This window comes from Pipistrellus kuhlii, unplaced genomic scaffold (assembly GCF_014108245.1).
Source record: "Pipistrellus kuhlii isolate mPipKuh1 unplaced genomic scaffold, mPipKuh1.p scaffold_m20_p_110, whole genome shotgun sequence".
Lineage (NCBI taxonomy): Eukaryota > Metazoa > Chordata > Mammalia > Chiroptera > Vespertilionidae > Pipistrellus > Pipistrellus kuhlii.
The window spans coordinates 531,657-553,619 of record NW_023425417.1 but is presented as its reverse complement, the minus strand read 5'-3'; the positions used below and the strand labels follow the sequence as shown (position 1 = coordinate 553,619).

General features: G+C 46.4%; 1 protein-coding gene and 1 non-coding gene across 4 annotated transcripts; both read left to right on the top strand.

Annotated features, from left to right (window-relative positions):
• The first annotated feature begins 3,587 nt into the window (after nt 1-3,587).
• On the top strand, nt 3,588-12,270 carry EIF5 (eukaryotic translation initiation factor 5). 3 transcript variants are annotated; one of them, XM_036432471.2, is made up of 12 exons: nt 3,589-3,739; nt 3,874-4,074; nt 4,970-5,249; nt 5,359-5,440; nt 5,737-5,909; nt 6,255-6,366; nt 6,908-7,053; nt 8,047-8,205; nt 8,735-8,896; nt 9,217-9,381; nt 9,628-9,762; nt 10,124-12,270. In XM_036432471.2, the coding sequence occupies exons 3-12, from the start codon at nt 5,178-5,180 to the stop codon at nt 10,211-10,213; spliced, it is 1,296 nt and encodes a 431-aa protein (XP_036288364.1). In that variant the 5' UTR covers nt 3,589-3,739; nt 3,874-4,074; nt 4,970-5,177; the 3' UTR covers nt 10,214-12,270. The 3 variants fall into 3 exon arrangements, with proteins under 3 accessions (XP_036288366.1, XP_036288365.1, XP_036288364.1); XM_036432473.2 differs by lacking the exon at nt 9,217-9,381 and having other exon boundaries at nt 3,588-3,739; XM_036432472.2 differs by lacking the exon at nt 10,124-12,270 and having other exon boundaries at nt 3,588-3,739; nt 9,605-9,757.
• LOC118715894 lies at nt 6,496-6,619 on the top strand. Its single transcript, XR_004987010.1, has one exon. It is a non-coding gene; the product is annotated as a small nucleolar RNA SNORA28 (small nucleolar RNA).
• Nucleotides 12,271-21,963: the final 9,693 nt, after the last annotated feature.

The window sequence follows — 21,963 nt, the reverse complement described above, 5'->3', positions numbered from 1 at the left end:
TACGTGTGGCCCTGGGCAGGGCCTGTGCGTAGGAGGCCTGGATTCTCGCCGCCTGGCGGGTCAGAGTGTTTACTGGAAGGGGTGCCGGAGATTATGGCGCTGTGGGACACGAGCCTACGCCCTTCACCCTGCACACGCCAGATAACCTTCCGTTCCCGCCCAGCCCAGGCAGGCCAGGGCTACAACCGTGGTCGCCAACCTGCTGTCCACAGGCCAGGGTGGTCCATGAGGTCTGAAAGGGTGGCAACTGCTGGGCTAGAAGGAAAACAGCCACCCCCTGAGCTCTCCTCCAACTCGGGAGACAGGAACTTTGTGGCCAATAGTGGGCAGCTCTGAGACACCACGGAGCCCTGGCCGGTTTGGCTCAGTACTTAGAGGGTCGGCCTGCGGGCTTTGATTCTGGTCAAGGGCAGGTACCTTGGCTGCAGGCTCCCGGCCCTGGTCAGGGGCATGTGAGAGGCAGCCAATCGATGGGTCTCTCTCACATCAGTGTTTCTGTCTCTCCTTCTCCCTTCTACTCTCTCTAAAAATCAATGGAAAAAATATTTTTGGGTGAGGATAAAACACACACACACACACACACACACACACACAAAACTCGCTGGAGGTTAGAGAGAGCTGAGGCAGGACCATCACGGGGGAGGGCAGCTGGCCAAAGCCTTCGCCCCCAGGGCCCACAGCTCAGAAGCACAAGGTTCTCCGTCCAGCAGACTTGATGTGGCTCCAGAGGCTAATGCTTGCCCAACAGTCACAGACACGGGTATCCACACAGCCGTGGAGCCAGCGGACTAGTTCACCTTTCCGGCAGCTACTCCTGTCCGCGCTGAAACGGTATTTCAGGAACTCATTGCAATGGATTTCATAAGCACCAGCATCACGTAGCCAACCGGAGACCTGGCCGGAGGAAACAGCAGCCGGAAGAGGCGGGGGCCATCAGAGGGAGGCCGAGTTGTGCAATGGCAATGACCTTGGCGTCAAACATGCCGGAGTTCCAACGCTTATTAGGCAGGTGACTCGGAACATTGCTTCACCTTCCCGAGTCTCATTCCTCACCTGTGAAATGGGTATGGCAACACGGCTCGAGGTTGTTATTAAGTGAGGCTGTTTATGTTCCCCTGGGCAGGCTGTGGCCCGTGCGGCTGAGGGAACAGACGCTGGGGTCACACACCAGGTCTAACTTCTAGCTCTGCCCCTTAATAGGTACACAATCTTGGGCAAATTGCTTGTTCCACCCCCACCCCCCACTAAGTCTCAGTTTGCTCATTCGTAAAATGGGAATAAAAAATTCCTCCTAGGGGCTGGGAAGTAAATAAGATGGTTGTAAACAAAGAACTTAGCAAATCCCTAGGTTATAGAAGCATTCAACAAAGAGCATGGCCTGTGATTGGATGCAAAGGAGTGGTGCTGTTGATATAAGAACATCCAAAGCTGTTGTGAATTTTTGTGCGTCTATTAGAGGCCTGGTGCACGAATTCGAGCGTGGGTGAAGTCCGGCAGGCCACTTCCATCCGGGCAGGCCAGCCAGGGGAGTTTGACCAGGGGGTGGGGCTGGCTGGCCCTGCCCCTGCCCCCTGGTTGAACTCCCAGTTAAAGGGACAATTTGCATATTAGCCTTCTATTATACAGGATCTAAGCCAAAACTGATGACAATTGCCCTGGTCCATGTGGATCAGTTGGTTGGGCATTGTCCAGAGCACCGAGAGGCTGCTGATTTGACTCCCAGTCAGGGCACATCCCTGGGTTTTGGGGCTCCATCTCGTTAGGGGGTATGCAGAAGGCACCCAATCAATTGATGTTCTGCTCTCACACTGTTTCTCTCTCTCCCTCTCTCTAAAAGCCAATAAAAATATTAAGTTAAGAATAAACTGATGACAATTGCCAGGAAGCAAGATCTCAAACACTTAGGAAACTAACAGTTTTGCAGTTTTCTCTCATGCATGTGAAATCGAGGGCATGTAGGGAAGATGACATGCACGTGGAAGAGAGCGAGGCGGAATTGGATTACAGAGGAGTTAACAAAATTACCTGCTCTCCAGCTGTTATGCTCATTTCCAAGGTGTATTAACCTAGCTGACAAAAGCAATGGCCAGGGCTTGCTTCTTTTCTAAAGAGCCCTAAGCCTGGGGCATGGCTCCCCACCTGTGACCGTGGGCCTGGGATTTATGATCCTATCAGCCTGTGAGGTTACTTTCCACAAAACCCTTTTTGTCCACAGTACGGGTACTAAAAGTTCACATTAGTACAAACTTTTAAAATTAATGATGGACCACACGTACAAAAAAAATTTTTTTTAATCACTTTGTATTTATTTTAAAACTTTGCTGAGGCGGCAGGCTTTTTAACTCAGACGAGTTTCAGGCCCCTAGTTTCCAAAAAGGTTTTCACAAATAACATCATTTGCCTGCAGTCATGCAAAAACTCCCGTTTCAGGACAGCGAAGTCATGCTCCAAGGTGAACCAGAGCAGCATGTCCGGCCCGACCTGATCGGGCACCCCCGCTAGTGCTCCCAGTTACCCGCCTGGGGACATACACTGCCTGGGGGGAGGCCCTGCGCCCGGGGCCCAAGGCGCTCCTCCCCGCTCCGCGTCTCCCCACGGTCACCGTCCGCTTTAAAATGGTTTATAACGCTACGAGTCATGGGAGAGTGCTCTTGAACTTACTAAAAAGATCACCGTATCTTTCAGCTCCAACCTCCCTGCAAACAAGGGCAGCCCCTGCGCGCCATCCTGCCCCTCCCAGCGCGCTGGCGCGAGGCGCGGGGGCGCGGGGCGCGGGCGGCAGGTGCCCAGCAGCCGCTCTGGTCCCGCAGCCCGGCCTGTCTTCCAATGTCTGCGGGGTTTTTACAGTCGCAACGGAAACTTGTGCCCAAAACCCGTTTCTGAAAGAAGGGGGCGTCTGCAATGGCGCTTTCTCAGCCGCTCGCTTTGGGGTGACGGCCTGGGGTCCCTGGCTGTGGGGTACGCTCTGCCTCTAGGTCACGCCGGGGGGTGGGCTGGGCTGTCCGGTCACCCCACGGGGACGCCTCCAAGGAGCGCGTCCAGGTCCGACCCCGCCAGCCAGCGGAGTGGGCCGGGGGCTGGGTACCCCGGGCAGCATGGCGGGCCCAGCAGGGGAGGGGGAGGGACCCGGCCTCACGCCCCCGGCGCGGCGACTCGGTGGGTCACGTCGCCGCGGCCACGCAGACCCACACCCGAGCCCCGGAGGGGAAAGGGCGGGACTAGGATGGAAGCCCCAGGCCTAGGAAGTTAGAAGTCCAAACAACTTCTTCCCCTCCAGGGGGACGGGAACCCGAGGCTGCGCACCCGCCGCGGGGAGGGCTCGGGTGGGAACGGGGCAGGGTCCGGCCGGCGGGGGAGGGGGAGAGGGAGGGCGAGGACGGAGGGCCAACCGCCATCTTCCCCGACTGAGCGCGGCCCGTGGGCGAGCCCCTCTGCCCGCCGCGGCGCGCCCGCTCTCGCGAGACCGTGAAGGCCTCCGGGAAACGCAGGGGAGGGGAAGGCAGGTGGCGGAAGCCGGGACCCGGGCTGGGGGCCGGCCGAGGCGGCGAGTGGAGCCTCAGGAAGCAGAAGGGGCGGGGAAAGCCGTGATGGACACGCCATGAGGGCCAATGACGAGCGAGGTCGGGCGGGCCTCCCGCCAATGGGACGCGCCGCCTGGCGCGGGGGGCGGGCACTGGGGGCCAAGGGTAGCTTGAGCGCGGCGGCGGCGTTGTTCAGTCAGAGCGAGAACATTCCAGAGGTGAGTCCGGTGGCGAGGTGGCGGCCCCGCGCCCCCTCCCCAGTCTTCCCCGCCCCCTCGACCCCCGCGGGCCGCTGGCTGGCGGGGAAGGCGCCCCGTCGGCCGTGGCTCACGGCGACGTTTCTCCGCGCCAGGTCGCCAGGCCCCGGGCGCTGAAGGGTGTGGACCCCGGACGTCGCTGGGACAGCCCCTCCCCGCTGCTCGGCGGCGCCTGCCCGGCCGCTGCTCGCTGCGCTCCTCCGCCGCCCCTCCTCGGACTCGGGTTCACGCGCGTCTCACTTCATCCCAGTCCCGGGCGAGCAGCGTTGGGTTTATGTCTTTATTTGACGAAAACGGTGAGTCCGCGGGCGGCGCGGGCCGGCGGGGAGATGGCGGCCGCACAAGATGGCGGCGCGCCGCGTGACCCGGCGCGTGTGGCGCAGTTCGGGCGGCGGGCGGGCGGCCTCCCCTCCCCGCCCCCCACCCGGGCCCCGCTTCTCCCCGGGCCCCGCCCCGCCCCCGGGAGCGCGCCGCGCGGCTGAGTCAGGCCTCGGTGCTGCATTTGTGAGTCATCGTGCGGGGCGCGGCGGGCGAAGGGCCGGCGCCCCCTGTCGGGCTTCGTCCTCGGGCGGCGGCGGCCGCGGCCCGGGCCACCTGCCGCCCGGGAGAAGCCTCGCCATGGCGCGGCTCCGCGTCGTCCGCCTCGGCAGGGGCGGCGCTTCCTCCGGCGGGGGCGCGGGGGCGCGGGGCCCGCGGCCGCGGGGACGGGAGCGAAGGTCAGGTCCGGCGCGTCCTCCTCCGTCGGCCATGCTCGCGCCGGGAGCTCGCGTCCAGGCTGTTGTGAGTGTCGCTGCCAAGTAAGCATTGCTGTCGGAGCGGCCGTGGAAAGAACGGCCCCGCCGCCCTCACACGGCGGCTCGCGGGGAGCAGAGGGGCTGAGTTTCTCATCAGCTGTGGAAATCAGGCCACTCGCTGCACGGAAGCCGCTGGCTGTGGAAATGCTGAACCCACGGCAGCTGGAGGCAGTTGGTTTTAGCCTGGCATTTCCCTGCTCTCACATCTTAAATCACACAGCGACCCTTTGCGTTGCCACAGGTGTCCTGCCTCAGAGAACAGGCGTTTACACGTGTGCCCTTTAACATGGGGAATTGGGGCTGAATTAACGGGGACCCCGTCCTAGGGGGGACGTGCTCCCTGCAGGAGTCATGCTAAAGGTGGGGGCTTGTGTGTTCTCTTTCCCTTTTCTTCCAGAGCTGTTGCGCAGCCATTGGTACCTGTATTGGGGGAATATAGCATACAAGCAAGGAGCTTACAGCCTCAGTGGCGAAAACTTTTTCATGTCAGAGACCGAGAACTCTTGCAGTCGTTTATGTCATCCCTTCTTCTCCAGACAGAAGATACCAAAAAGTTGCAATCAAAGATCTCTTCATCTTATTGATAAAGCCACTAATAAGCCAAAATGTCTGTCAACGTCAACCGCAGCGTGTCAGACCAGTTCTATCGCTACAAGATGCCCCGTCTGATTGCCAAGGTGGTAACTTTTCTTCATTTTAGTAACAAGTCGTGAGCTCTTTTGGTAGATTCTTTAAGAATGTATCTCTTGGCTAGACAGTGCAAAATTAAATTCTTATTTCCTTTAGGTTGAGGGCAAAGGAAATGGAATCAAGACAGTTATAGTCAACATGGTTGACGTTGCAAAGGCGCTTAATCGGCCTCCAACGTGTAAGTAATGCCTCTTGGAGAAGTCTGAAAGGCATAGTATTGACAGCAATGACCACTTGGGCCTGCAGCTCTCGCCTGGGCTGTACACTAATTAATTAGTGTGAGGGTTAAGTAGAGCCTTGGATTTAAAGCCAACTGATTTGTTGTTGTTAGTAGAATAAACTATGTAGGCAACAGATTTCTTAACCCAATACAAAGTAACTTTTAAAAACATAGGGAGGGATAATTGCATAAAGCTAGCTGAGTAGATTTAGTTAATTGTAATCAAACTATTTCTCTCCCAACCCCCCAAACAGATCCCACCAAATATTTTGGTTGTGAGCTGGGAGCACAGACCCAGTTTGATGTTAAGAATGACCGTTACATTGTCAATGGATCTCATGAGGCGAATAAGCTGCAAGACATGTTGGATGGATTCATTAAAAAATTTGTTCTTTGTCCTGAGTGTGAGAATCCTGAAACAGAGCTGGTGAGTGCCTTTGAGATGTTTGTCAATAAAAGAAGAAACTATATACCTGCTTTTATGATCAGTCCTGTAATAGCAACAAATGTTTTGACAAGGCAGAACAGACTTAATTAGAAGTATAACAAAAAACCTGTAAATTTCGGAGATGTTCACATAGTGACTTTTTATTTATTGACAGTATTACCCATAGTAACTTTTTTGAAGTAGATTACTTTGTGGAAAATAATTCCTTTTAATGTTAAGCTGGTGTTTTAGATGTTTTCTGTTGGTTAGATCTTTTTTACACTTTTTTCTCAGAATTTTCATCATATATTCTGGGTGATGTACTTGTTTTTACTTTTTTGGCAGCATGTCAATCCAAAGAAGCAAACAATAGGTAATTCTTGTAAAGCCTGTGGTTATCGAGGCATGCTTGACACACATCATAAACTCTGCACGTTCATTCTCAAAAACCCACCTGGTAAGTCTTCCTGATGAACTTCTAAGATCTCCCTGTAAAGCTACTGATGCTTTGAAAGAAAATGGAAGTTTCCTTGTTGCTGTAAAACACATAGGAGAATGGAGTGCTTAAGTGACGGGAGAGCATTGCAAGCAACACTCTGTGGCAGATGATGGACACTGTCTGACACAATTTGAGCTTGCTATAGCAACAAAGTCTAACCTATTCCGGTCCCCTCCTCTATGAGATGAGCCGTTATATAGACTTAAACAGTGTTCAGCTATGCCTGTGTTCAACTTCATGAATGATGGGAAAGAGTCCTGAATGCTGGGTCTTCTGAGTCATTTTAATGTTACCCAACAGGACATTATTTTTTTTGAACATTCCATTTGTAAACTGAATACAGTGAATGACTCCTCTGCGAATTTTGAGTAGCAGTGTGTTTGGTTTTCTCAGAGGAGGGTTCAGGAACAAAAGGCAGGGTTTTAAATGTTCATGATGGGCAATAAGGTAGAGTAGAATAAGTTGTGATACTGAACTTTACCTTTTTGTTTCCTGGTAGAGAATAGTGACAGTGGTACAGGAAAGAAAGAAAAAGAAAAGAAAAATAGGAAGGGCAAGGACAAGGAGAATGGCTCTGTGTCCAGCAGTGAGACACCACCACCACCACCACCAGCAAATGAAATCAGTCTCCCTCCACATGCAGTGGTAAGTGCAGGGTTGAGAGCTTGGTAGGTATTTGGATTGTGTAAAATAAATTTGGTTATAGTGAGCAGAAAGATTGTAAACCACAACAGTGTTTTGGGTGCCAGGTGGAGTTGATAAAAACCTGAAACTTCCTTAAAAATATTTTTTTTTATTGTTTTGAGAGAGGAAGGGAGAGAGATAGAAACATCTTATATAACCAAAGCCTAATATGCTAAGTGCCCGGTTGTCTAGTTGGCCTTTTCACCAATCAAAGTGTAATAATGCTAATGATAGACTAAGGCCAGTGAACTGCTCACTGATAAGCACTGACCACAAGGGGGGCAGGCACTCCAACCTGTAGGTTGGTTTGCTGCTGGGGTCTGGCCAATTAGGACTGAGCGAGAAGAGCCAGACATACCCTGGAGCCCTCCCTGGCCCGGATGCCCAGATCGTTCCCCGGTGGGAACCCTCCGCCTGGCCTGCACACTGTGCCCTCTTGCAATCTGGGACCCCTGGGGGATGTTGCAGAGCCGATTTCCTCCAGTCACTGTGACACGCATTGACCGCCAGGGGCAAATGCTCAATGCAAGAGTTGCCCCCTGGTGGTCAGTGTGCTTCCCCTGTGGGAAGCCAGGCTGGTGAGCACAGTGTAGGTGGTGGGAGCCTCTCCCGCCTCCAAGTCAATGCTAAGGATGTCTGGCTGATGGCTTAGGCCCACTCCCCACAGGGCTCCTGGATTGCACAAAATTTGTGCACACTACCCCCCCCCAAAGTGCACAAATTTTGTGCACTGGGCCTCTAGTCAATTTAAGAGAAAATCATTGATTGGCTGCCTCCTGCATGCCCCACACTAGGGATTGAGCCTGAGCCTGCAACCCAGGCATGTGCCCTGACCAGGAATTGAACTGTGACCTGGTTCATAGGAGCCATGACGGCTGGGCCATTTTTTTTATTATTATTATTTTTTTTAAACATTTTAAGGCGCTTGGTCACTTGTCTTTCTCTTGTAAACAGGAAGAAGAGGAGGATGATGACTGGGGGGAGGATACAACTGAGGAAGCTCAGAGGCGCAGAATGGATGAAATCAGTGACCATGCAAAAGTTCTAACACTCAGTGATGATTTGGAAAGAACTGTTGAAGAACGGGTCAATATCCTGTTTGATTTTGTTAAGGTAAAAATATTTGCTTTGAGAGCTGTTGAACATGTTTTTAAAATTTTTTTTTATTGATTTCAGAGAGGAAGAGAGAAAAACCAATGATGAGAATCATTGATCGGCTGCCTCCTGCATACCCCTCTGATCCCCACAGTGGGGATCGGGTTCCCAACCTTGGGCATGTGACCCGACCAGGAATCAAACTGTGAATACCAGGTTCATAGGTCAAAGCTCAAACACTGAGCCATGCTGATTTTTAATCGATAAAATCAGCTTTAGGCTATTGATCAATAATATTTTAAGCTGATACTTGTCAAGTAACTTTTCATGCTATCTTTTGAATCTTCAAATGCAAGGCTTACTTTTACTTTTCCTATTTGTTCATTCACATATTTTTTGGGTGTGATCCTAGGCATTTCTGGCTGTTATTGATCATAGAAGTCTTAGAACTGTCCAATTAGAGGAACTGTCCATGAGAGTAGGGATAACCTATATCTCTAGAGCAAACGTACCTCCGTTTCACTGAATTGCTTCCTTTTATTTGCAGAAAAAGAAAGAAGAGGGAATTATTGACTCATCAGACAAAGAAATTGTTGCTGAAGCAGAAAGACTGGATGTAAAAGCTATGGGACCTCTTGTTTTGACTGAAGTTCTTTTTAATGAGAAGATTAGAGAACAGATTAAAAAATACAGGCGCCATTTCCTACGAGTAAGCACATTTGAGATTCATAAATGACATTAAGGCTTTGTGACCTTGGGAACATCACTTTAACTTGCTCATTTGTTCTCTGTCATCCTGAAAGCGGAGATAATTGGCGTGCCTTAAAAGCATGGGACTGTCTGAGAACTGCGCATGGTCTCTTACAGATAAAGTAATGCAGAGTTCTGCATGTGTGGACCATTTTGAACCGCTGTTGGGGGCTGTATCTTTAAGGAACCACCCTAAGGCAGTGAATGTACTTGGATGTTAAAATTATAAACTTAAAACACCTGTAACAGCTTGTTAACACAAAGATAATCTATTTGCAGTTTTGTCACAACAATAAAAAAGCTCAACGTTACCTTCTTCATGGTTTGGAGTGTGTGGTAGCAATGCATCAAGCTCAGCTGCTCTCCAAGATTCCACACATCTTGAAGGAAATGTATGACGCAGACCTTTTGGAGGAAGAAGTCATCATCAGCTGGTCAGAAAAGGTGGGGGATATATAAACAGGCACATGAAAATGCAATTCCTCTGCTTGACTAATGTAATTGGGAGGGGATGCCCCGCCATGGCAGCTTGGAACAAGAAGCTTTTCAGACTCGTAACACTTTTTTTGTGGAATGCATGTATTTTGTTGATGATTCAAGATTACAGTATGACCCAGTTCTCTGAGAGCTATATAAATAACTCATATTTTAAATTCTTCAAACTAAGAAAACTATACTAATGTTCTTTAGGCCTCAAAGAAATATGTTTCAAAAGAACTTGCCAAAGAGATTCGTGTCAAAGCAGAACCATTTATAAAGTGGTTGAAGGAAGCAGAGGAGGAATCTTCTGGTGGTGAAGAAGAAGATGAAGATGAAAATATTGAGGTAAGCACTGGGGAGAGTTAATCTAGTGCTAGTGATGGGTGCATGACAATTGTAAAAAGGCAGATTTGGGTGACTGAGGCACTAAGATGCAGTCACAGTAATTTGGAGAATAATCCTGAGTATAAAGGGTGATGGGAATCTCATATCCCCAGACATGATTTCAAATAAATGCCAGAGTTTCCAATGTAAGATTTAAGTAATGCAGGTTCCATATAGAGGTGCTAGTGGTCTGTAAAAAGGAACAGGATCCTGGTAGGCTGTGGAGCGAGCTTGTTGGGGGTTGGGGGGGTTAAATGAAGGAGGAAGGCTGCACCTCGGCCATTTTCTTGGTTTAGCATGGACTTGATATTTGTTTTATCAGGTGGTGTACTCGAAGACGGCCAGTGTGCCCAAAGTGGAAGCTGTGAAGCCTGACAGCAAGGAAGATGACATTGATATTGATGCCATTTAAAGGGGTGGGTGCAGCCCAGCTTATCTGTAATGCTGAGACTCTTCCTGCATCATTAGCAGAAGTGCAACATGTATGTGCAAAAGCTAACATGGCTTAACATCATGCTACACTTTCTGCTAAATACGTATTGCTGTGAGTGATCTGTAATTAAGCCCCAATGAGACACCTCGGGAGTCCATACACATATCAGTGAACAGATGTAGTTTGCTTATTTATAGCATGTTTCTTTTTGAAAAATTAGTGGTGGACACATTTGGATCACATTTATACAGTTACAAAAATAAAGATTTGATTTTGGTCATTCTTAAAATTTTTGGCTCTGAATGACTTAAGCTGCTGAAACAATTGGCTCCTTTTAAAAACACTGTACCATCATTTAACCTCATAGGGATTCTTGGAGCCTGTTAGAAACTGTTCGGTGCTGAGACTGTAAACAGGTCTTTAGCAGAATGTGAGCATAAACTTATTTTAATTACCTTATTTAGCCATTAAACACAGTACTTTTTAAAGTCTTATCTCTAGTTCCTCAAATTGGCGTCTGGTAATGTACATTCTTACCATGCCACGGTGGACAGTGCAACGTCTTTATCTTACTAAATGACCTGAGTGTCCTATAATTAATTTTTAAAAGCAGGTTTTGAAACTTGAATATTTTTTTTTCCCCAGTTCACATACCCTTACCCCAAACTGTAGTCTTTGAAGTCATATGCATTGCGAATTGGATGAGCCAGGGGAATTATTAACAAGTGAGCATTTTATTGTCTATGTAGCTGTTGCTTTGTGCTGAGAGAAAGCTCAAGCTTTGGGGTCTGATTAGATAGTAAGTTCCATGATTTTATTTGGGGGGGAAAAGAAAAAGGTGCACTTAATCTCTAGCAAAAAACAGCATATTTTTTAGCTTTTACGGTTTAAATTACAATTTCAAAATGTTTAGACATACTGTATATTTTGTTCAGTGTGGGTTTTCCCTAATACTATGGCTTGTTCTAGGATGCCTTTACATTTGAACATATAGGTTTTGGTTGTTATCTTGCCAAAATTAAGTGTTGCTATGTCTTGAGCTTGATTTTTCTCCCCCAAAAATGTCTTATTTAAAAAGAAAACTAAAATTGTACTTAAAAGTCAGCCTATATTTTGGCAGGAGACTTGGGTGTCTTTTATTTCACATTGAATATAGTTAGACACTCAGGAAGCCTGGTGATGGCCACTGAATACAGGTGATTAGGGCCTGGCCCAGCCCATCCTGGTCTTTAGATTTGGAAATAACTTCTTGTGAATTCTTTGCCCAAAAGATGATCTAAAAGGGTTTTGAGAAATTGTTGCAGTTATTTCTTACCATAAAAAGCGTTCTGTGTGAATCGAGTCACGGGATTCGTTTTTGGAGCATGGGCTTTCTTCATTCACCTCTGACTTTCTTTGATCCATCTCGGATTATAATGAGACCTTAACAAATGTATGTAGGAGATTTTTCACATTGAAATTATACAAACATTTGATGTAGTAAAGTCTTGTTAGCTGATGTTTTAAGAAATTACAATCTAGTAATTTTACTGGAGAGAGAATGAATTAGACTCCAGCTGCCTTTTGATAGATTTTGGTGATAGTGAAGCAGATGCTGTATCTGGAGGGAATGTGCTTTGTCACACCAAAGAAAAGGGTTTTGCAAATTTCACATCTCACCTAAGTTTCAAATGATTTGCATTGGCTAGTTTGCTTTCATTATCTGACATCCTATAGGAGATACTGGTGGTATAGGCCAGATTGCACTCAACATACCCAGTGTCAAGCTAATGAGGTTCTGTTATAGAGGCTTTTTTTTTGTTTTGCTTTCCTTTTAACCTGAAGGAAACTATATTTAGGGCTTCTAAACACTAAATAAAATTCTGGCATAGACTGGTGTTGAGTCTGGTGCCAAAATTCCAATATATTGAAATCCACATAATTTTATTCACAGAGGCTATCCTAATAGAGTGATCCTTCACTTTGCTCTATTCAACTGTCTTAAAATTCCTTGTTTTAAACTGCTACATTACTTGATTAAAACAATGTTACAATTATATGTTGTGTCTGCTTCAATGTTAAAATTAATGTTGATTTTCATAAGATGCTGGATTATTGAAATGTGCTCTGTTTTGTAGCCGCTGCTTTGAATTTGTGTTGGACTTTTCCTTCTGCAGTTGCCGGTCCTATTCAAAAACAGATGTTGCTTATTACCTTTAGTCAGTGGCTTTCCTTAGGTCTTTTGTTCCTGATCTGCAACTTGAATTGAATTTAAACTGTAAGGGTCTGCCTTAATGTGATTTTTATGAATTATTTATGGGCACATAACAAGGGAATTCAGATGTCAAGTACATAGAGATATTGCAGGATTGGTTGCAGACCACCCCAATAAAACTGAGTTATAATTATTTTACCAGTGAAGGGTCTTTACCTTTCTTTGATTTGTAAAAAATCTGTGAAGCACAGTAAAAATAGGGTATGCTTATAGTTATATAATTGGATACCGCATGTATCTTTAGTTAAAAAAAAGGGAAACGGAGATTGCTTTCTAAGAAAGTCTTTTTCTGAAGTAGATGAACTTACCAAGGTACCAATTTGAGTCCTAAAGGTGGGGAGTGGTGTTCTCTAAATTAGTGTTCAGTGCTTTCTCCCTTGGGGGGGTATGTGGGACTCTGCCCTGTGGGTGGGGGCACATCTGAAAATTGGAAGCTACTCCCTGTAGTTGAGTGCAGTGAGGAGGAGGAGGAGAAGGCAGCAGCGCCTCATCCTCAAGCCTGCTCATAGCAAAGTTTCCATTTCCCCCCCAAAGATTGCCATCTCTAAAGGCAGGGACAAATCTAATATCTGCACCCGAAGGCCCTAGAATGCTTGCACACGGGATACCCAGGGAATAACCAAGTGACTGGAAAGGTTATGGGTGGATAGAGCTGAAGGTGGGTGGGTGAATGGTTAGGTACATTGGTGGATGGATGTTTGGGTGAATAAATGGATGTGGCATTGGGAGGTGATTGATTTAAAACATGCTTTCCCCTCCAAGCCAATTCATACATAATTCTATAAAGAATATATGAGAACCCTGGGTCATTTTTTCCTTCCTTTAACTTAAGTATGTAAATTATTTGTGTGTGTGTGTGTATAAATTTAGAGCCCATCCTATGTGGTCAATGGTTGAGTGTCTGCCTATGAACCAGGAGGTCACGGATGGATTCACATGCTCCAACCACCGATCAAACCTGCAACCTGGGCACTTATCCTGACGAAATCAAACCCACTGCTTTCTGGTGTGCTTGGATATCAGCCAACTGATGAACAATAGCCAGGGAAGGGCGATGGTGGTGGTTTGTATTATTGATTTTTCCACAGAGAGGAAGGGAGAGGGATAGAGAGCCAGAAACGTCGATGAGAGAGAAACATCGACCAGCTGCCTCCTGTGTGTACGCGCGCACACACATGCACACACACACTGGGGATGTGCCCCTGACCGGAATTGAACCCGAGACCTCTCAGTCCGCTGACCAACGTTCTATCCACAGCTTGTTTTTGTTTTTTAAGAGCAATGACTAAAACAACCAGGAATATCCCAGGTGTTGATTAAAAGAGCTACACAAAAATTTAGAAATCAATTGTGACTTCCAGCTAATATTGTCAGTTGAACCTAATTAGACCTCAATCCTAAAACCACAGTAAAACATTAGTAAAAGGTTTCTGGGAAGAATCTGAAGCACCAGGAATCTCTCCCCACCTAGGTAATCACTCTGTTTCTCACAACTGTTTTGGAACTTCTGGAGTCTAGTGAAGGCTTTCAACTTCCTTGGAGAGTAGAGTTCCAGTTCATTTTGGTTAATTTCAGACTTTGGCACAGCAATAGCTTACCTATTCTCCCCCAACATGCACACAGCTTTCAGGAACTCGTGTGGACCCCAAAGACCCTTAAGTTTTCCACGTGCTTTAGTGGTTTTATATACTGATAAAAGGCTGCTTTGGATAAGTACAAGGAGTAAGGAAGCCATTGTTGCATTTCTCCCAAGTGTCGTGAGCCTGTTCTCAGGCTGAAGTAACTTCTGGGAAATTTAAAGATTGGTGCCCTACTTCCTGCCTCTCGTTTCGCCTTTTGGAAGCCAGACATTAAAGACTAGGACATTGACAGGAGCTGTGTATGTACGGGAAATTGGAAGCTGACCTCATATGCCTGGTGAAAGGCAAAGGCCCAGAGAGACCTGGGAAGACCTTAAAGTGTATCCTCAGGCTGAGGCTTTGCACAGGCACAGCCTATAAAAATGATAGTAATAAATGAAAAACAAATCAAGCTGAACTGGGGGGGGGGGGGGGGGAATCTTATTTCCAAAGTTAACAGATTCAGATGCCCAGTGTACAACAATATAACAATATATGGCAACAGGAAAATACTGCCACCAAAGGAAAACAAATCAACAGACACTGTCCCTGAGAAAGGTCTGATCTCACAAAGATTTTATTGTTTAAAATATATTTTATTGATTTTTTACAGAGAGGAGGAGAGAGAATCATTGACCAGCTGCCTCTTGCACACCCCCTACCGGGGATGTGCCCACAACCAATGTACATGCCCTTGACCAGAATCGAACCTGAGACCTTTCAGTCCACAGACCGACGCTCTACCACTGAGCCAAACCGGTTTCGGCAGATCTCACAAAGATTTTAAAGTGACCATCCTAATGATACTCAACAAAAGGAAGATGTGGAGAAAGTCAAGACAATATCTGAGCCAAATGGAAATATTAATAAAGAATTAGAAAAAAAACATTTTAAAATTCTGGAGCTAAAACATGCAATAACAAGTGAAAAATTCAGAGGAAATCGAGGGCAGAAAGAAAAAATCAGTGGACTTTTAGCTAGAGCATGGAAATTATTCCTTCTGAAGAAGAGAAAACATGGAAGAAAAGTAGAGCAGAGCCTGAGGAACCTGTAGAACACCACTAAAGACCAATATGTGTTGTTGGGATCTCAAGAAATGGTGGCAGAAGTCTTCCCAAAGTAAATGAAAGAGAGCCTCAACAAATTCCAAGTCAGATTAACTCAGTCACACAATCAGATTTTTGAAGGACAAAGATCTTGAAGAAAAGACAATCTTGAAACAGCAAGAGGGAAACAACTCACATACAGGGACGACCCCACCCCCCCTTCCTGCCTCCCTTACTAAGATGATTAGATTTCTCAGAGGATAGAAGGGAGTGGTTTTATATACTCAAAATGCTTTAAAAAAATTAATTTACCTGGCCAGTGTATACCAATGGTTGAGCTTTGACCTATGAATCCGGAGGTCACGCACGGTTCAATTCCAGGATTGCAGGCTCAACCCCCAGGAGGGGCGGGCATGCAGGAGGTAGCTGGTCAAAGAATTTCATCATTGATGCGTCTATCGCTCCCTTTCTTTTTGAAATCAATAATAAAAATAAAAGTGAGGGCCCTAGGTGGTTTGGCTCCGTGGATAGAGTTGGCCTGAGGACTGAAGGATTCTGGGTTTAATTTTGATCAATTGGGGGCTCAGTCTCCAGTGGGAGTGCATGCAGGAGGCAGAAGATAGATGATTTTTTTTTTCTTTTTAAATATATTTTATTGATTTTTTACAGAGAGGAAGGGGGAGAGAGAGTTAGAAACGTCAATGAGAGAGAAACATCGACCAGCTGCCTCTTGCACACCTCCTACCGGGGATGTGCCCACAACCAACATACGTACATGCCCTTGACTGGAATTGAACCTGGGACCTTTCAGTCCGCAGACCGACGCTCTACCACTGAGCCAAACCGGTTTCGGCAGATCGATGATTTTCATTGATGCTAACACCCTCTCTTTTCCTCTTTGAAAGCAATAAAAATAATTAAGAAGGAAGAATTAAGACATTTTCAGACAAAATAAGTTGATGAGGTTTGTTGCCTCTAGACCAGTGTTTCCCAAACTTTTGACGTATGTGTACCTTTCCTATAATTTTCGTAACGCTGAGTACCCCTCATACTCATGAGAACGTAGTATTAGGCGCAGCTGAGCATGGTGCAGTTCATATCCCCACCAAACTCTGGTGCAACGCTTACCCCCACCAAACTCTTCCCGTACCCCTGGAGATACGCGTACCACACTCTGGGAAACACTGCTCTAGATCTACCCTGGAAGGAATGCCCTGCTTGGTGAAAGGACACTAGAGAGTAGCTCAAAGCCATAAAAAGAAATAAAGATCTCAATAAAGGTAAATGGGAAATTATAAAAGCCAGTACTATTTTAACAATTGCAACCTTTTGTTTTCCACATGCTTTAGTAAAATTAAGTTGGCATAAATTCAAATGAAGTTTCATAACTTTAGGAAGTTAAATGTAATCCCCATGGTAACCACAAAGATAATAGAATATATAAAGGGAAAATGAGAAAATAAGCATTTAATACAAAAGATCAAATAACACAAAAGACTACAGTAATGTAGGTAATGAGGGACAATAAAGCTAGATGGCATATAGCAAAGATTTGGAAACAGCCCAAGTGTCCAGTAAATGAGTGGATAAAACCGTGGTACACAATGGAATGCTACTCTGCCATCAAAAGGAAGACATTTTACCCTTGCCATAGCACAGAGGGACCTGGAGAACATTGTGCTAAGTGAAATAAACCAATCACAGAAAGACAAATGCCATATGATTTCACTCATGTAGAATTTATTTTTATTTTTTAAAAATATATTTCATTGATTTATTCACAGAGAGGAAGAGAGAGAGATAGAGAGTTAAAAACATCGATGAGAGAGAATCATCGATCAGTTGCCTCTTGCACACCCCCTACTGGGGATGTGCCCGCAACCAGGTACATGCCCTTGCCCGGAATCGAACCCGGGACCTTTCAGTCCGCAGGCCGACGCTCTATCCACTGAGCCAAACCGGTCCCGGCCTCACTCATGTAGAATTTAATGGACAATCAAAAAAGCATTTCATAGATAAGAGGGCAGGTGGGCAGCTCTGGTGGGGGAACTGAGCAAAAAGAAACTCATGGACAATAGTGTGATGGGGTGGGGGAAGAGGGTTAAAGAGGAGGGCATAGAGGGCATAAATGGTGATAGGAAAAAGGTAAATGGCATGTAGATGTCAATATAGCAACAATTAAGTTCCTACTCACCAAGGAATACAAAATCTGACAAGACCTATAATTGCTAGGGAGATTAAATCAGAAAAAAATTTACTATATTGCATAAAAATAATGGAAAATTCTGGTAAATTTTATTACAGTGAAATTAAGTTCCAATCCGTTCCCAGTTTGCTGGGAAAATGTAATCATTTTCCTGCATGCATAGTGTTCATATGATCTTTTTTCTCCATTCTAATCTTTTGGTGAATTATGTTGATTTTTTTAAGTTAAATTTATTGGGGTAACATTGGTTAATAAGTTTCAAGTATACAAGTCTATATATCGATACATCATCTGGATATTGCATTGTGTGTCAAATCTTCTGTCGCCATATATTTGACCCTTTTTACCCTTTGTTACCCCCATCTCTCTTCTCCCTCTGGCATCCTCCATACTGTTGTCTGTGTCTATGAGTTTTTGTTTGCTTGTCTTATTTGTTCATTTGTTTTCAGTTTTATATCCCATATATGAATAAAATCATATGGTTCTTGACTTTTTCCATCCGATTTATTTCACTTAGCATGATAGTCTCAAGATCTATCTATGTTGTCCCAAATAACTATTTCATATTTTCTTATGACAGAGCGATATTCCATTGTATATATCATGTACCACATCCTCTTTATCCATCATCTATCGAAGGACACTTTGGTTGTTGCCATGTACAATGCTTCAGATATTTCAACGCCGGATCTCTCAAGTGTTGAGAAGGGAATAATTTTTTTCTTTTTGTAGAAAAGCAAACAAGAATTTATTTATTTCAGAAAGGAAGAGAGATGGGGAGAGAAACATCAATGAGAGAGAATCATTGATCAGCTGCTTCCTGCATGATCTGCCTCCCGCCAGGAATCAAGCATGCAACCTGGGCATGTGCCCTGACTGGGAATTGAACTCACAACCTTTCGATGCATGGGACAATACCTAACCCACTGAGCAACACCAGCCAGGGCTTACTGTTCCTTTTCTAGCTTCCCGAGGTGCTTGCTAAGGTGATGAATTTTGGACCATTCTTCTTGTCTGAAAGAGTTTGCATAAAACTGAAATATTGTGTTCTTTGACAATTTAGTAAAACTGCTTATAAAACGATTTCAATGTTAATAGTTATCGAACTATTCATTTTCTACTTCTTGGGTAATTATGATGTTATAGTTTTATAGAAATTAACTTTGTATATATTTTCAAAATATTGACACAAATTTGTGATGATAATTGTGATCTTTTGTGAAACTGCAACATCTGCAATCATGTTTTCCTTTATGTTTTCTAATGCCTTCCTCATGCTTTCTCTCCTTTATTCTTTTACTTTTTCAACTAGTTTTTTTTCAAATAACTTTCTTGATTTTGTTGTCTCATTTTATCTTTGTTCTCTGTTTCATTAATTTCTGCTTTTATTTTGTCCTTTGTAAAATTTTACTTTAGAGAAAAATGGAGGGGAGAGAGAGAGAGAGAGAGAGAGAGAGAGAGAGAGAGAAACAGCGATGGGAGAGGGAAACATTGATTGGTTGCCTCCTGACTCACCCCGACCAGGGATCGCACCTGCCACCATTTTGGTGGACGGGTTTACACCCCAACCAACTGAGGCACACCAGCCAGGCCTGCCTTTTCCTTTTGGCTTTCTCTGATATATTGTATTTTTCCCCTAACTACATAATATTAATACATAGCTTATTAATTTTTAGCCCTTTTTTGTAGTTAACATATTACAGTATCATTTCCTTTCTAAATACTGCTTTCATTGTATCCCACAACTTTTGATGTGAAAACAAATTTTCATTATTATTCAGTTCTACATTTTCCTTCTTAATTTCTTTGACCTATAAATTACCCGGGAATATGTGTGTAGAGGTGTCTGTTTTTAGGGAGGTTTTGGGGTTTTATTGTTGTTTGTATGTTTATTTGCCTGCCTTGACCCACATTTAAGAGTTTGCTTTACCAGAATCTCTTTTGGGCTTTCCTGGCCTCGGAAATCAGTTCCTGCTTATTGATTCAAGCACGTCAATTATTCATCCGAGCTCAGACACATTACACACTGCGAGTCATCTGTGCGCCTGCCCTCTCTGTGAAAGGAGGCTTTGAGCCCGGCCGCCCCACAGGAGGGCGTGGTGGGGACTCAGGCCTGACTCAGAGGGCCAGCCCTGGCCAGCTCAGGACTGAGGCTGCACTGCGGGGACAATCCTGTTCGAACGTCTTGGTGGGCTCCAGGCCGCCTCGCCGTGCCCAGCCCTGGGCAGTCCTTGTGAGGTCAGGAGGAGAGGCTAGACCTCTGAAGGTTTTGTTCTTTTCTTTTTAATATATTTATTTCAGAGAGGGAGAGGGAGAGAGGAACATCAGTGATGAGAATCCACTAATCAGCTGCCTCTTGCATGCCTCACACTGGGGATTGAGCCTGCAACCTGGGCATGTGCCCCAACCGGGAATTGAACCCTGACCCCCTGGTTCATAGGTTGAAGGTCAACCACTGAGCCACAGGGCTGTTGTTGATTATTTTAAAAGAAAAATGCCCCGGGCTGCTTGGACCTTGAGTTGTTCTCAGCTCTGGGTGGGGAAAGAAGTCAGAGGTCTCGCCAAACCGGTTTGGCTCAGTGGTAGAGCGTCGGTCTGCGGACTGAAGAGTCCCAGGTTCGATTCCGGTCAAGGGCATGTACATTGGTTGCGGGCACATCCCTGGTGGGGGGTGTGTAGGAGGCAGCTGTTCGATGTTTCTCTCGCTCATCGACGTTTCTAGCTTTCTTATCCCTCTCTCCTCCTCTCTGTAAAAAATCAATAAAATATTTTTTTATTAAAAAAAAAAAAGAGGTCTCTATCCTGTCCCCTGGGTCACCTCCAGCCTCCAGTTGCCCCTCCCTCAGGGCCAGGGATGTCTCTGGTTCTCAAGTGCAGGTTCAGAGGGAGGCTGGGTGGCCTGTGGGTGCTGGGGGGTAGGGGAGCTCGTCTGTGGCCAGGGTTGAGGAGGGGCCTCCAGGTGACCCCAGATCACAGGGCTGCAGGGCCCCTAACCCTCCTAAACGCCCCCTACTGGAGATTGAGCCCACAACTCGGACATGTGCCTGATCCTGAACGGAAGTGTGACTTCCTGTTCATGGGTTGACACTCAACCACTGAGCCATACCTGGCTGGACACTTCTTTTTTCTTTTTCTCCTTTGCTTCTCTTTCGCCTCTTTTTTTTTGGCATGTAACAGGCACACCTTGCCTTTATAGTACCACCAGAGGCCCAGTGCGTGAAATGCGGGCACTGGTAGGGCCCCTAGTGGCTGCCAGCTGCCACTGGTGGAACTCCCAAGCGACTTCCTGGTCCAGGGGACAATTTGTATACTACGCTTCTATTATATAGGATGCTGTCTTTTCACGTAAGTGTAATGAAAAGCTCAAAGTGTTTCCTCAATTCTCGACTTCATGAAAACCAGAAGCATCGTGAATGAGGACGTGTCAGCTTAATTTCCTGCCTTTGGCCCTCACTGACTCATTATTTGTATTGAATGTGTGACTCCAAGGAGATCCCGTCTAGGGGGAAGCCTCATTTCCTGGCGCCCCTGCCCGGGGCTGACACCGTGCGTGGGTCCTCCGGTGTCTCCCAGCTGACCTTGACATTGCTGTCAGCGGCGCAGGCCGGAGTGCCACGCTGTGACCACATCTGGCCTGGCTCCTGCCTCACCCTCCAGGCTCACCTCTCATCCTGCTGACATGGGTGCACACCGCCTGTTTCTCATCTCCGTGCCCCTGGCCATCCTGCTGCTCGGACTGCCCTCCCCCTGCTCACTGGCCGGCTGCTCAGGCTTTCAGACTCAGAGAAACATCTCTTTTCAGGGAGCGCCCCTGGCCCAACCCCTTTTGGGTCAAATACCCCTGCCGGGGTTCCCAAAGTCTGTGCTAAGCCACTTTTCAGCTGAACTGGATGACATACATTTAACTAATGAGAATTCAACCATTTCTGCTTGGCTGAAGAGGAAGGAAGAACATAACATCTTATTTATTTATTATAGGAAAAGATGGAAATTTATTGAGAAACAAGCAGACTCCCTTGTGGGGAGGGGAAGAGTCCCTGACAACATTTTAAACGGGCTGCCCTGGGCCTGGGGAGCACTGGCCAGAGAGAGGGAGACGGAAGCCTCTCGAATCTCAGTCCTCAGGTCTTTTTTTTTTTTTTTTAATATATTTTATTGATTTTGTGCAGAGAGAAAGGGAGATAGAGAGTTAGAAACATCAATGAGAGAGAGTCATCGATCAGCTGCCTCTTGCACACCCCCTACTGGGGATATGCCCACAACCAAGGTACATGCCCTTGACCGGAATCGAACCTGGGACCCTTCAGTCCCCAAGCCGACGCTCTATCCATTGAGCCAAACCGGTTTCGGCAGTCCTCAGGTCTTTAAGGTGGGAACGTGACCTCCCCGGAGATGAGTCCGGTGTTGAAAGACGGGCGTTTCACAGCAGGAAACGTCCCAGACGGTTCACATGGTGAGGACAAAAGAGAAAAAGTAAAACAGGATATACCCGTTACAAGGGCTTATGCATTAGAAAGTTTTAAAATCCGGGTTCAAATCCCAGTTCTGCAGTCCAGCTGGGGTACTTTGGTCAAGTCCCTGTTACCTGTTTAGACTTCAAATCT

Coding starts and splice junctions, on each gene's coding strand:
- EIF5 (XM_036432471.2), top strand. CDS start 5,178: ATGTCTGTCAACGTCAACCGCAGCGTGTCAGACCAGTTCTATCGCTAC. Junction 5,441..5,736: donor GCTTAATCGGCCTCCAACGT/GTAAGTAATGCC, acceptor CCCCCCAAACAG/ATCCCACCAAATATTTTGGT. Junction 9,382..9,627: donor TCATCAGCTGGTCAGAAAAG/GTGGGGGATATA, acceptor AATGTTCTTTAG/GCCTCAAAGAAATATGTTTC.